We start from the raw sequence: 15,439 nt of genomic DNA on the forward strand, positions 1-15,439 counted from the left end.
CAATAGAAAACACTTTTTTTCTAAATTGCAATATTTTATTTTCACAATATTTTTACTGTATTTTTGATCAAATAAATGCAGCCTTAGTGTGCATAAAAGACTTGTTTCAAAAACTTATTTTCAGAAAAATTCTTCCAAATCTTTGGAAAGGGAATATATAGTATATATGTATATTTCTACCAATTAAATATGCACATGGTCATTATTAAGAAATATTTGCAGTTGGATAATCAGAATCAAGTATTTCTGAGAAATGTGTAATAAATATGTACATATTTATGTATTAAAAACAACTAGTGAACATCTTTTTTTTTTTTTTTTTTTTTTTCAAAATGTCATTCATTTTCGACAGTTAGACAGATGCCAGTGGGGGCTGAAAACGTTTATCAGCTCCTACAGTAGCATGAAGTAGTCAGAACACGAGTAACATTTAGTAACAATGCAAGCATTGAAAAAACAATACACCAAAAGCAAAACCCTTCATTCAAAGTTTGTGTTGCTTTTGTTGTAGACAGTTTCTTCCTGATATGCCAAATAATGAATCAGTAAGCAAACATGCATGCTTTCATCATTAAAAGTCTGACATGGACATTTCTGGTCACTAAAGTACATTTATGATATATGATATAGTTTCACATAACAATCTGTTATTGCATAATATCACTGAAGTGTTCACAGGTAATTCAGGCTCTGTATCTGGCAGAACAAATCAATGCAGTTCAAACATATGTCTAATATTTATTGTCTTTATCTCATCACATATTTAGTCCCATTAATGGTTTTTCCTTTTACAGCAGAAGCACATTAAATGCTTTTGCATGGTCTGGGACTTTATCCTCATGGTTGGGGAGGGGTGTCCAGCTCCATAGGGTTAAAGGGCTCCACTGTGGCGCTTCCTGGACACATAACGCACCTGCAACCTTTGCAGCACACCCGTCCCAATGTCAGCAGCTCTCGACGAAATTTGTTTGATATGAAAGCATAGAGCAGCGGATTGGCTACAGCCGAGGAGCTTGCTAACAGCCGGGCGACTATGGCGAAGTTGAGATGATGTGCGTGTATATTGCTATTATTGGTAGCAGTGAGAAAGAACATGAGGACATAGGATGGCAACCAGCAGATGGTGAAGACTAACACCAACAGGATCGACGTCTTGATCACCTGGTTCTGGTAGCGCTCCAGTTGCGACGCAGTACCTTGCAGTCGCGTCCTTTGCAGGAAGCTGTAGAGTTTGGCGTACATGACGATGATGATGATCAGAGGGAAAGCAAAGCTGAACAGGAACAGAATGGTACTGTAGACCAACTGGCTGAGGTCTGATAGAAAAGCAAAGCAGAGGATGGGCGCAGTTCTTAATTGGCGGAAAGCGAACTGAGGTGCTGCAAGAGCCACGGCCGGCACCCACGTGAGAATCACAGTAACCCGCAGCCAGCGGCACATTCGGAAACGATACGTCCAAGTGGGGTACACCACAATCAGGTAGCGCGTTACCGCTAATGCAGCGAGAGTGAATACGCTTGCCGAGCTAGAGGCCACTCCCAGGAAACTGATGACTTTGCATAGGATGCTGCTGAAGGGCCAGTAGCCCAGTGCTATAGCGGCGGTGTGGAAGGGCAGGCAAATGAGCAGCAGAAGATCCGAAGCACTCAAGGCTAAAAGTAACGTATCTGTCCCTTGAAGAGACTGGAGTCCATTCTTCCTCCTCCTCCTGGTCAGGACGTAGATGACCAGCGAGTGTCCCACCAGCCCGATCAGCATGACTATTGCGTCCAGAGTGGGAGCTAAGACCCGTGTTAGTTCCCAGCTCAGACTCCCACAATCATGGCTAATATTCATACTGAACACACTGAAGAGCAATTTACTGAAGTGTGGGATGGCATACATTCAAACTCCAGATGAAGATCGCCGTCTGCTTCAGGCTAATAATTAGCCCTTTTGAGAGTTAATAACTTCCTCACATGGCAAAGCATCATTGGGGTGTTTACTCCAAGAGATAAAGGCAGTCTCTGCTGGGGTGGTTGTTAGTGTTTACCATTAGCATTTAGCAATATATCCTCCTAGGAAGTTGAGAATTCATGTTAACACTTTTTTTCTGTCTGGTACATAGAGGACATTTAAAAAATAAATAAATAAAAGTATGTATGTATGTATACTTTATAATTAAGGTTGTCACACACAGATTTTGTATGAAAGCTTATGCAGCTGGGTCACTTATCTTTAGGCTTCATAATTTCACATTTAGTAATATAGAACAAATCAAGTGAGCTTTAGCAATAACCAATCAAATATCCAGGGACTACAATGCTAATTTCAATCATCAAAATTTTTAAATCAAATGTTCTTTAAAAAAGTGAATAAATAGTCAGTATATAATATAATATAATAGATTCAAGTAGAATCGAGTATAAGTTGGTATATTACATGATATTATATTATTATGAACCTATTGGATTTGTATGCTGGCAACATTTTTCAGCTTTTGAGTCAGTGTTATTTTAATATTATTTATATACTATTAGTTGTAATTCCTATTTTAAATTAGCTTTTGTTTTTATATTTTTCGCTTTTTATTTTATATAATTTTTTTGTAAATTTACTTTTTAATTTGACCTCTATTTCAGATTTAGTCATTTTGCACTTACTCAAATTTATTTTATTTCAGTTAGTTGTCAAGGCAACATTTAGCAAAAATTAGTAATTTATTTCAGGTTTATTTAAATTCACAGACATTATTTAAATGAACAGAAACGATTTTTATTAATTTTATTTAATAACAAGGTTTCAAATGCAGCCAGAGACTTCCAGTATTACCATAAACATTTGTATTTTATCATTTGTAATGTGAAAACAGTTCCTTTCACACGTGATCACTATTAAACTTCATCTCTTATTTGAAATTATGGAAGGTGCTTACCTTACGGCCATCTATGATTTCTGTTTGCTTGTATTGATTGAGTGAAACCAGGCAACCCTGCAAAACGTGATTTCCTGCATCTGTCAATGGCCGCTACATTACGAACCGTCGATTCTACTTGAATCTAAGTGCCCAATGCAACTTTCCTCTTATGATCAATTAAATGACTCTTCAGATTCATTCCAATTCCTTTAGCTTGGCTGTTCCAGGACTTTGTCCTTCTGCTGCAAAAAAAGCAAGAAGTAGGAGGAACCACTAACACCATAACAATCTTCCTAACCTCCAGGTTCAAAGTACGATGGGTGGTTATTCAGGTATCATCATCTAATACATCGATTGTCAGGTTTACTGGCCTTTTCCTAGAACATCATCGTTTCTGTGATGACGTCTCACCTGTAGGCGGTGGCTATTACACACATATCTTGTTATTGTTACTTCCTTTGGCCTAAAGACTGGTGTGTTTTACAGGATCATTATTGGTTTTTAGCAAATGTAAACAGCTTGGTTGAGTGTCCTTCTTGTTTTATGGTGGAGCAGTCGCTGTCGTAAAGCAGCCATTAGTGTGATGCAGATAGATGCAGCGAAGCATCATAAATTTTGTGGAGGGCGACTATTATTCAGTGTGACTTTGACTCACTGAGACTCTATCGATGGTGCTGACTGAAGCGCATTGCTCCACTTTGCTTCTCACCCCAGCGTTGTGTCTGAGACTCTTCCAGCAGTCCTCTCTTTGTGGAAGAACTAGTCACCGTGGTTAAAGAGATTCACCGACGGAGGGGTCTTGTATGCACAGGCACCCATCCATGAAATGACCGGATGACACTAAGCCACTAAACACACACATGCACCAGCAACAACTGCTATCTCACAGCACGCTGAAACCAACATGCACACGTATCATGGGATTAAACTGTTCACTGTGGGACAGGATAAGGAGTTTAAAAAGAGATGTTTTGGACTTGCCCTGTGTTAATCATAGAATTGGTTTACTCCTATGAAGCTTAGATGACATTAATCCAGTTTGAAGTTGTTGCCATCCCTTCCAAGAAGTTCAAATGCCTTGGTTTTTTGTTTCATTTTTAGCTATAGTGTGCTTGCAGAAGCTGTAGAGTTAGTTTGTTCAAAATAAATACAGTGCGTCTGTGCACAGAGTTGCTCTTGGATCAGAAACAAGCAGTCAGAGCAGGATTCTCTATATACTTCCTCAGTTTAAGACCATTTTTCTTCTTTTCATTTGAACAGATGTAGGATCAATTGAAGGTTTGGCTTATCACCGGGGTTGGGACACACTTTACTGGACCAGCTACACCACCTCCACCATCACACGGCACACTGTGGACCAGAGTCGCACTGGAGCTTTTGACAAAGACACTGTGGTCACTATGTCTGGGGATGACCACCCCAGAGCCTTTGTTCTGGATGAATGCCAAGAGTATGAACATTGTGTATCAAATTTGCCATGATGCAATGCTATGTTTTAATCATTTTGCTGGGCCTGCAATCCCAAGAGTTTGAATCCTATTCAGTATGAACTACTAACCTACCAAATACAGAAAACATTTTTGTTTTTACCGCCAAATTTATATATAATTTTATTTAAATACATATATCACAAATCTTAATTTTAGCTTTGACTGCCAAAGTGATGTTCTTATAATTAATGATTATGATAATTAATTCATAATTTTATTATAAAACACATACCAAAAATAACCATTTTTGTGATGTTCACATAATTATGATTGATTTGTAATTTCATTTTTTTTTCAACAATTTTGTTTTATTTATTTATATATAAATATACTTCAATAATATATTTATTTAATCATTTTACTTTGCCCTGTTGCCTACTTTGGGCTTTTATATCTATATATATATATATCTTGTGTTGCTTTTGGTGTAAGTAGACCTCATATGTCAGTTTCTATTTTTAAATTCCGTTTTGTGCACTATTTCTTTCAGCTTGATGTTCTGGACTAACTGGAATGAACAGGCTCCAAGTATCATGCGAGCGTCTCTTTCTGGAGCGAATGTCATTGTGATCATCGGCAGTAACATCCGCACCCCGAACGGCCTGGCCATCGACCACCGTGCTGAGAAAATCTATTTCTCAGATGCCACATTTGACAAGATTGAGCGTTGCGAGTATGATGGCAGTCGACGCTTTGTGAGTTCCTCTCTATTTATGTCTTATTTTTATGTTTGTTCATGGGGAAAGGAAGAGTTCATGAGCGAACACACACTACTGACATCTTGTACACCTTGAATTTCTTTGCAAAATTAATAAATGCAAATTGTACCTGTGATTAGGTGGTCCTAAAGAACGAGCCAGTGCATCCTTTCGGTTTGGCGGTGTACGGTGACTATATCTTCTGGACAGACTGGGTGCGCAGAGCTGTGCTCAGAGCTAATAAATACGGCTCAGATATGAAAGTCCTACGTGCCGACATTCCTCAACAGCCAATGGGCATCATTGCTGTGGCCAAAGACACCAATAGCTGTAAGTTTTGTACTGAAGACTGACTTATACATGTGTTAAGAAAAGAGTTACGGTTTAAATATTTTTTTCAGCATGCCAATATTAGAAATATTATTATTTGTACAAGGTTATTATAGCCTACAAAAGCTAAAACATAAAAATTGCATTACCTAAATGTTATCTGAAATAAAATGTTTTTCAACATTTTTCATTTTCATTTAGTTTATCACGATTTATTAAAATAACTAAATTTAAACTAAAATAAAATTAATTTTAAAAAAATTCATATTTAACAAAAAAACTAATAAAAATGCCAAAATACTAAAACTTTAAAATGAAAATGAAAACAGAAAATTACATTTCTATTACATTTAAATTCTAATTCAAAAACTTTAATAGTATCTCAGCGAAACTAAAGTAACACTGCTCTAAAATGGCGAATATTTATCTATTTATTTATTTATATATATATACTTATTTGTTTACACTAGCACACATAATTGATAGAATTGATTTTTAACTAATTATGAGAATGAATGGAACTGATGATGATTTGATGTATTACCCAGCCCCAAAATTCATTTGAAATTGGTCATTTGCGTCTGTAGGTGAATTTTCTCCATGTCTCACCAATAATGGAGGCTGTCAGGACCTGTGTCTGATCACGTCAGAAGGACGAGTCAACTGCAGCTGCCGTGGAGAGCGCAAACTACTGGGAGACAACACCTGTGTTGGTGAGAGAGACAAACAGGAAGCTAGTGTCTAAAATATAAGCCTGTCCTGTTCTGAACATGCTCCATTAGTTTCCTCTGAAAAGTGCAGCATAATATGAAAGTGTATCTCTCTGACTCCCAGCGGAGAACACAACCTGCAACAACGTGGATGAGTTTGAATGTGGAAACGGCGACTGTATCGACTACAGCCTGACCTGTGACAGTCTCGGCCACTGCAAGGACAAGTCTGATGAGAAGCAGTCCTACTGTGGTAAGCATGACACTGCATCTCTGTTCATTGCTTTGTAGTTTTCAGAAGCATTTCCAAATTTAGAAAGCTTGATATTTGATGGAAGTTTTACGTATTAACTCTCTCTCTCTTTTTTTTGTTTTTAGCGAACCGCATGTGTAAGAAGGGCTACAGGCGCTGCATCAACGGACGCTGTATCAAACACAGCTCCTGGTGTGACGGCACTGATGACTGTGGAGACGGTTCAGACGAGCTGCCGTGCAACAGTAAGCAAGGGAGAATGTGATTGTCTGAAATACATGGAGAGATTAAGGAAAAAGGAATACAAACCTGAAATATTTTTTGGAGTGTTGACTAGAAAAAGTGCAGTTGTAATAGTTCCTCACTGTCACCCTCTCTGTTTACTTCAGTGACTCTGTGCAGCGCTGCTGAGTTCCAGTGCAAAGACGGTTCCTGCATCACTAACTCTAGTCGCTGTAATCAGGTGGTGGATTGTGAGGACGCCAGTGATGAGATGAACTGCAGTAAGTATTAATCAAAAAAATATCTGGTCTGGTAACCAAACCAAACCAAAAGGTTGCAGGTTTTTACATATTCTCTCGAACGGATACAATCTTTCAGTACTTTCTCTTTCAGGCCCCACTGACTGCTCCAGTTACTATCTGCTTGGAGTGAAGGGCATGACTTTTGAGCAGTGTGAGTTCACTACACTCTGCTACGCCCCCTCCTGGCGCTGTGATGGCTCCAATGACTGCGGAGACTTCTCAGATGAAAGAAACTGTCCCGGTCAGGCTCTTCACACATCAGCAAGCACTGACACATCCCCTCATTCTCACAGCAAATATAGTGTGTCATATTGCATAATGAAATTGACCTTTCACTTTCTTTCTGACAGAGAAAAGGAAGCATTATTGTCCGGTGAACTTCTTTGCGTGTCCGAGCGGCCGCTGTATTCCCATGAGCTGGACCTGTGACAAAGAGAATGACTGTGAGAATGGAGCAGACGAGTCTCACTGTGGTTAGTGAACATCTCTCGGGCTTTTCACAAGATTAATTTACATTTTTCTGTTCTCACTTGTTTTTTTTGTTTTTTTTTTATTAGATTATATTCAAATTTGTCTTTATACTTCATCTTTGACGTACTTAACAATTAACTCTTGCCTTCATGAGAACAATTTTTCCCTTTTTTATTGTTGTTGTTGTTGTTGTTATTATTATTATTATTATTATTATTATTATTATTATAAATGCTTAAATTATTATTATCGTCCCTAGAATTGATTTTCAGGGGCATTTCTGTCTTCATGAGATTCATGAGAAACAACAAAAACACCAACAATAATATATATGTTTATTAGTTTATTTTCATTATCTGATACCTTAATACTTATTCATGCAAACCATGCATGTTTATTATAAAAAATTAAATGGATGAAAAACTGAAATACAAAAGTAGTTGTAAAAATGTATTACTAGAGTAGATTTGAATAGAATATAATTCATTATATCACTGTTTTTAAAGAACAGAGGTATTTTAAGTATCTTGGGCATTATTGACACAATTCTTCTAGTTCATTTCTGATCCTGACCACAGGTACACCTGATACTTAAGTTATCATATTTAGATTCTTCGACATTAAGTTTGTTTACTCTTGTTTTCTCAGATAAGTTCTGTGCATCAAATCAGTTTGAGTGTGGGAACCATCGCTGTATCTCCAAATCCTGGGTGTGTGACGGTGCTGATGACTGTGGAGACAGCACTGATGAGGACAGCAAATGCAGTGAGTCACATTATAACTTACATCAACAAACAAAGCTCTGACCCCAAATAAACCGTGTTTATCCTCACTGCAAGTGAACACATATTTAATGCGCTGTGGGTCATACTTTTACCTTTGTTCATGGTTTTTGAGGATGTCACGCGATCTGGCCATGTTGGCATCTGTTTAATTTGGCGAGTTACCAATTGAAGAATTTGTGCCACCGTTGAGTTTGTTTGGACGCACCGCATTTGACGTCAACAGAACAACAGTAGTGTTTTGCCCCTTTTAAAAGCTATTTAGCTGATCTCACTATGCATGACTATATGGTTGGTTGCATTTTATTATTTGCATTAAGCATCGTTTTCATCCTCATATCTGTGACCGTGTAATTTCAAAACAACTGAGAACCTCTATGCTATTTAAAGGGATAGTTCACCCAAAAATGAAAATTGTCGTCATCAAGTCCAGTTTTTTCCAAACCTGTATGTTTTTTTGTTTTTTTTTCTCTCTTCTGTTGAGCACAATTGAAGATATTTTGAAGAATTTTGATAACCAAACAGTTGATAGTAGCCATTGGAAAAATTGAAAAAATGCTATGGAAGTCAGTGGCTACAAACTTTCAGTTTTTGTCTTTATATATTAGCCTTGATGAATCTCAATGTCAATCTAGTTAAGGCTGATATGGAATATGTAAGTAATAATGAGTTTATGTATCTCTTTCAGAGACAAAGACTTGCAGTCCAGAGGCATTCCAGTGTCCTGGCTCTCACATGTGTATCTCTCAGCGCTGGAAGTGTGACGGGGACAAGGACTGTCCTGATGGTGCAGATGAGGGCATTAAGGCTGGTTGTGGTGAGTTGCAAGAGGAACTGCTTATTTTGTGTCATGGAACACAATCTACCTATATTAAGTTACAAAATCCTTGGAAGAAACTATTGCAAGTGTAATGTAATCACTCTCTTTATTTCTTACTGTTTATTTCTATGTATCTCTTTATTCTCTCACTCAAGTTTTCAATAAGACCTGTGATGACTTGGAGTTCCAGTGTCAGAATTATCAGTGTATTCCCAAAAACTTCATGTGCGATCATGACATTGACTGCCGCGATGGCTCTGATGAATCGCCTGAGTGTGGTAAGCATGTGGTGTCCATTTTAGTGCAGTTTTTAGTGTTATTTTTTATTATTAGTCACACAGACCCACACAGTGAATCATATATTAAGTCAGATGCTGTCTTTCCTTTCATAATGTAGAATATCCCACATGTGGACCGAATGATTTCCGCTGTGCTAATGGCCAGTGCCTGAAGCAGAAGAACTGGGAGTGTGATGGAGAGTTTGACTGTAGAGACCAATCGGATGAAGCTCCCAAAAACCCACTTTGCACAGACTCGGGTGAGTATGGTAACCTCAAAGTGGGAACAAAAACCCCTCTTCTGAAGGCTGTTGCCACACCATTTACTTTTCTACTGGCTGTAACAAATATTAAATAAAACATATTTTTAATAAAACGAGTACAATTTAAAAAATATTTCATTAAAAATACAACAAAGATACATAATTTTGAGCTATTTTAAATATTTTTGCCACTCTTCATCTCACTGATAAATTGTCCACATACCAATACCTTCTGTCACTATTTCTCTTTTTATGCCTTTAATCATAATATGATCTTGTCTTTGAATGCAAATGTGTGTGAAATTGGAAAGCGCAGGGTTATATTACAGTCGTGTGTCTAACAATAAAAACTTGTGGTAATAAACAGGCTCTTATGGGTTCTTGGAAGTATGCCAGGTGTGTAATGTAGTGTGTTAAAGGAGCTTAATGCCGTTCAATTCACTGCTTCATTAGAGCCACAACTTCCTGTGGCAGTATTAATTCTGGATCGCTGACTGGGTTGGAGGGACTTTATGAATATCTGGTTATGGATGAACTCTTACAGCATTAATTGGACTTTTTAAAATCTATTACACCAAGTACTAAAGTTCCAAAAGAACCACGGTGTTCATTGAAGTTCTTTTGGAGTTCCATGTAAATGCAAACACTATGGTACATAAATATGATATTGTTCTCTACCGTTGTATAGTGCTATAATATTACCAAACAACGCATAATACACTGATATTCATTGGCCCCAGAACAGAAATGTGATGGGTTGTTGTTTTGTTTTTATCCATAGAGAGGCGCTGTAATGACACTGCCTTCCTGTGCACCAATGGCAAGTGTGTGAACGAGACATTGCTGTGTGACGGTAACAATGACTGTGGCGACGGCTCTGACGAGAACAACTGCTTCATCAATGAATGTCTCAATGGTAAGCTGAGCGGCTGCTCACAGCACTGTGAAGATCTCAAGATCGGCTTCAAGGTACGTTTATACTTTTCCTTATTTGCACGTCATACTTTTGCAAATGAATTGCAAATGAATACATGACATGCCTCATGCCCGGCCCCTGCAGTGCCGGTGTCGTCCAGGTTTCCGTCTGAAGCAAGATGGGAAGACGTGTGTGGATGTGGACGAGTGCACCACCACGTACCCCTGTGCTCAGCGTTGCATCAACACGCATGGTAGCTTCCACTGTCTCTGTGTCGATGGCTTTGTGCCACGTCCCGACGACCCCACCAGCTGCAAATCAACATCTGGTGAGCCCTCTCCCCTTGTTTTATTATGTTCTAGGTTACTCTTTCTCAGCGTAAAAAGTATACAATACAGAATGTCATGTGCTGTACAAATGGCATTGCTAGCTAAAATGTTTAAAGTTGTTGAGTATCTGTTTCAAAGTCTGCTTTACTATAGGAGTGTTGCTTACATTTCAGATGAGGAACCTTTCCTTATCTTCGCGAACCGCTACTACCTGCGAAAACTCAACTTGGATGGATCTAACTACACATTGATTAAACAGGTGAGGTGGCTGTCAGCCTAAAGATGTTATTTGTAGACTATTGTAATTTTCTAAAGTTGCTAATTGTCTGTTACTATTTTGTGTACTGATTGTGTTTGTGTTAACAGGGGCTCAATAACGCAGTGGCTCTGGACTATCATTATGCAGAGCAGATGATCTACTGGACTGACGTGACAACACAAGGCAGCATGATCCGTCGCATGAACATCAACGGCAGTAACGTGCAGGTCTGTGTAGATTTGATGATTCTCTCATTTTTAAAAATATAATTCTACCTCTGATAAAATTAATTTTTCCTATGTCATCTTGTTCTGATTGGCCATTTTTGATTGACTGTTGGATAGGTGTTGCACAGAACCTCTCTGAGTAACCCTGATGGTCTGGCTGTGGACTGGGTCGGGGGAAACCTGTACTGGTGTGATAAGGGCCGCGACACAATTGAGGTTTCTAAGCTGAATGGAGCTTACAGAAGTGTGCTGGTTAACAACGGCCTGCGAGAGCCCAGAGCCGTGGCTGTAGATGTGAGGAATGGGTGAGAGTCATTTCCCTAACAGTTCCTGATCTTACACCATGTATTATGCTGGTGGAATGATCTTCCCACCCATATTCGGAGTACTGGATCCCTGTCAATCTTCAAGCAACAGCTGAAAACTCATCTCTTCGACACTACTTGACTTCAACCTACACATAAAAAAAAAAAAAAAAAAAAATCTTTCTCCTTACTTATTCCTTCCCTTGCTAGCTTGTACTTATTTAAACAATGCCTGAGACTTGGTGTTACAAGCACTTCCTTTGTCGAATTGCCTCTTCAAGATGAATCGCTTCATGTGTTCCCCAAATTGTAAGTCGCTTTGGATAAAAGCGTCTGCAAAATGACTAAATGTAAATGTAAATGTAAATGTAAGCCAGTCTGACTATCCCAGTAATTGCTAGTTTATTTTATTTATTTTCTAGGGTTGTGAGTATATTAGAATTGTGATCAAATTACATGATATTCTGAGTAACTTGTCAAATTATTTGAAATTGCATATTAGTATTTTCCTAGAAAATCCTTCAAAGACTCAGATGAGTGCATTTACAAATTTAGCATTTTTTACACACACATAAAAGTTTTATTTATAAGGTCTATAGGTCAGCTTCGAGAGTGACAAATATTACCAACACATTCAGAGTTCCCACGTAATGTTGATCTTGTATATATATTTAATGTAAAATTTTTAATTTAAATAAATTAATGTTCTAAATGTAAATAAAATATTTGTAAGATAATTATAGAATACCCTAGTATTTTCTCTTAATGGATCTATGTGAATATGTTGTTGTTTTAAATAATTAATTTATACTTGACACGTTATGAGCTTGTTTGACTTTGGGGATTTATTATTTCCAGGTATCTGTATTGGTCAGACTGGGGTGATGTGCCACATATTGGCCGCATCGGCATGGATGGCACAGATCGCCACATCATCATTCAAGATAAGATCACATGGCCGAACGGCTTGACACTAGATTTTATTAACGACCGCATCTACTGGGCAGATGCTCGTGAAGACTACATAGCTTTTTCCAGCCTGGATGGATCCAACAGACACATTGGTGAATACAAACATACACATACAGACACGCACACACAAACACACACAGAACACACACACAATGCTTATGAGGTCATTTGTCTTCAGGCAATTAGTTTAGACAAAGGAGTGACCCAGCTTTCATGTCGCCAATAAATGACATCATAGATGGTCTGTATTATGTAATATTACAGTCGATCTATTGTTTTTGAGACTGGTATGTGCAAAAGACAGGCAGTGAGGAGGAGGTTTATTTCCATATGAATTCCTCATATTCAGAAAGCTTATGCAAGAACATGCTAGCTCTGTCCTAGATTGAAAGGGTTCGACTTTGAAACCTCACTGTCTCTTTGTGCTGCTAAAGTCAGGAGATGCCAGGAAATCAATATTATTTCTAAACAATGTAATAAGATTCATGCAAACTTCCACCACAGTTAATCTAGCGCATATATATATATATATATATATATATATATATATATATATGCATGCATGCATATACACTGCCGCTCAAAAGTTTGGGATTAGTAAGATTTTTAAAGAAGTTTCTTCTGCTCTTGAAGGCTGTATCTATTTGATCAAGGAAAATAAAACAACAACTGTTATTTTGTGAAATATTATTGCAATTTAAAATAAAGGTTTTCTATTTTAATATACTTTAAAATATAATTTTTTTCTGACGCAGCGCTGTATTTTCAGCATCATTTCTTCAGTCTTCAGTGTCACATGATCCTTCAGAAATCATTCTAATATGCTGATTTATAATCAATGTGGGAAACCGTTGTGCTGCTTCAGATTTTTTTAGGATTCTGTGATTTTAATAAAAAGTTAAAAAGAACAGCATTTATTTAAAAAACAATTTTTGTTACAATATACAATACTATTCAAAAGTTTGGGGTCAGTACATTTTTTCTTTCTTTTTTTTTTTAACGAAATTAATACTTTTATTAAGGAGGGATGTGTTAAATGAATAAAAAGTCATAAAGACTTTCTATTTTGAACAAATGCTGCTCTTTTTAACTTTGTATTCTTCAAAGAAAATATGAAGCAAATGATTTCTGAGAGATCATGTGACACTGAAGACTGGAGTAATGATGCTGAAAATTCAGCGCTGTGTTACAGAAATATGATGTTTATAAAAATTCACATTGCTGTTGCAGATGAAATATAACACGGATAACAATAAATAAATATTTTTTTACCAGGTTAAATGTTGATTATTAGTAACTCAAACCCCTTTTTGTAAACCTCTCTACCTAACTGTCGATCGCGCGCATTTGCCACGTTTGTAGTTTTTCTAATGCGTTTTAATCGTGTTTGTAGTTCTGGACCGAATCCTTCTCCAAAGCGCAATGGATTGTGGGCAATTTTAGCCATTAGAGTGTGCACGGATCCACACTTCAAAAATTGACCTGAAATAGTAGACCATCCGGGGACTTTAGGCATACTCTTTTCAACATACTATGCTTTGGGACACATTTATTGTAATCTCACATACTATTTAGGATAGATAGTATGAACATTGGGACGCAGGGTCAATGTGCAGTCATCACCTGTCTAATAAAATGCATAACACATTAAAGCGTCTTTTGGGTTTCCATGTTTTCTACAAAATAAAACCGGAAAGTCAAGGATGTATGAGGTCATTGGCAGGCGACGCAAGGATATGGTCCGTGTCACTAGTTAAAATTGCTTATTTCTCTAGATTTAAACATTCTTCGAAACAACATTTGGGATAATGCAAGAACACAAGTCAGCAAAATATATAACACCGTTCTAGTGGTTTTTGGATATTTTAATAAAAAAATCTTACATATTGTGGCTTTAAAATGTGTACATTTCATGCCATGAAAATAGCCTAAAAATATTGGTTAATGTGTTTGGTCTGTCACTCATGCTTAATTTCTGTGAAGTTATTTTTTTGCTAATGTAATCAAGGCCATGAAGATGGGAAGTTTGATATTAACCAGTGATACTATAAACTGCTTTTCATGATCCATTCAAATCTGAAGGATAAAATACAGTTTCACCCTTATTTCAATATTCTGTTTGTTGCTTTATTAAATATGGGTCTTGTGTTCTCTTCCGCACAGTGCTGAATCAAGACATCCCTCATATCTTTGCCATGACTCTATTTGAGGAGTACATCTACTGGACCGACTGGGAGACCAAGTCCATTAACAGAGCTCACAAAACCCTGGGCACCAACAAGACCGTGTTGATCAGCACCCTGCACAGACCCATGGACTTACACATCTATCATCCCTCCAGACAACCTGAGGGTGAGAAGATACACACGTGCTGTGAATGGAAATGTTCCTGCAGTGTTTGATGTGGTTTCTGAGCTTTCTCCTCTGTAATGCTCTTGTGATTGCAGTGTCAGGTCACCCGTGTCAGGTGGATAATGGTGGCTGCAGTAACCTGTGTTTGCTCTCACCCGGAGGAGGCTACAAGTGTGCCTGTCCCACCAACTTCTATCTGGCTGCTGATGGAAAACAGTGTCTGTCCAACTGTACAGCCAGCCAGGTTTGTGTGTGTTAGTTTGGCACAAATAAGCAAACATTTTCCCGAAATGCAGAATGCCTGCACATTTTACTTGTAATATTCATTATTCTTAATGGTGGTTCTTATTTAATTTGCATTGTAAAGGTACTGAAAGTGCTAACACATTAACTACAAAAGTGTTGAGATTTATCACAAGTGTTTCAACATTGTCAGTGTTTATTGTACTGCTATTAATTTATGATGATTTAAATAAGAAAAAGAATGCTGTAGTATTTCTTTATTTCTTAACTAAATACATTAATTAACAACACATTAGTAGTCCTAATAAATGATTTTAAAAT

General features: G+C 37.5%; 2 protein-coding genes across 2 annotated transcripts in view; one reads left to right on the forward strand and one right to left on the reverse strand.

Annotated features, from left to right (window-relative positions):
- The window catches only part of lrp1ab (low density lipoprotein receptor-related protein 1Ab), a 130,764-nt gene that overhangs the window by 97,460 nt on the left and 17,865 nt on the right, over positions 1–15,439 (forward strand). The window contains exons 42-62 of the mRNA XM_058762889.1: positions 4,157–4,346; positions 4,877–5,081; positions 5,225–5,414; positions 6,002–6,127; positions 6,249–6,377; positions 6,503–6,622; positions 6,767–6,880; positions 6,993–7,142; positions 7,252–7,374; positions 8,021–8,137; positions 8,843–8,971; positions 9,130–9,252; positions 9,372–9,512; positions 10,297–10,484; positions 10,576–10,759; positions 10,934–11,019; positions 11,127–11,246; positions 11,364–11,551; positions 12,410–12,615; positions 14,687–14,875; positions 14,971–15,119. Of these exons, the coding sequence (XP_058618872.1) occupies positions 4,157–4,346; positions 4,877–5,081; positions 5,225–5,414; positions 6,002–6,127; positions 6,249–6,377; positions 6,503–6,622; positions 6,767–6,880; positions 6,993–7,142; positions 7,252–7,374; positions 8,021–8,137; positions 8,843–8,971; positions 9,130–9,252; positions 9,372–9,512; positions 10,297–10,484; positions 10,576–10,759; positions 10,934–11,019; positions 11,127–11,246; positions 11,364–11,551; positions 12,410–12,615; positions 14,687–14,875; positions 14,971–15,119 (3,167 nt within the window). The remainder of the gene's footprint in view (positions 1–4,156; positions 4,347–4,876; positions 5,082–5,224; positions 5,415–6,001; positions 6,128–6,248; positions 6,378–6,502; positions 6,623–6,766; positions 6,881–6,992; positions 7,143–7,251; positions 7,375–8,020; positions 8,138–8,842; positions 8,972–9,129; positions 9,253–9,371; positions 9,513–10,296; positions 10,485–10,575; positions 10,760–10,933; positions 11,020–11,126; positions 11,247–11,363; positions 11,552–12,409; positions 12,616–14,686; positions 14,876–14,970; positions 15,120–15,439) is intronic.
- On the reverse strand, positions 549–2,026 carry LOC131531837 (galanin receptor type 2-like). Its single transcript, XM_058762943.1, has one exon. The coding sequence runs from the start codon at positions 1,882–1,884 to the stop codon at positions 838–840; it is 1,047 nt and encodes a 348-aa protein (XP_058618926.1). The 5' UTR covers positions 1,885–2,026; the 3' UTR covers positions 549–837.

This window comes from Onychostoma macrolepis, chromosome 23, assembly GCF_012432095.1.
Source record: "Onychostoma macrolepis isolate SWU-2019 chromosome 23, ASM1243209v1, whole genome shotgun sequence".
NCBI classification, from domain to species: Eukaryota; Metazoa; Chordata; class Actinopteri; order Cypriniformes; family Cyprinidae; genus Onychostoma; species Onychostoma macrolepis.

Bases quoted from the DNA above. Each gene is read 5' to 3' on its own strand.
- LOC131531837 (XM_058762943.1), bottom strand. From the start codon at position 1,884: ATGTATGCCATCCCACACTTCAGTAAATTGCTCTTCAGTGTGTTCAGT.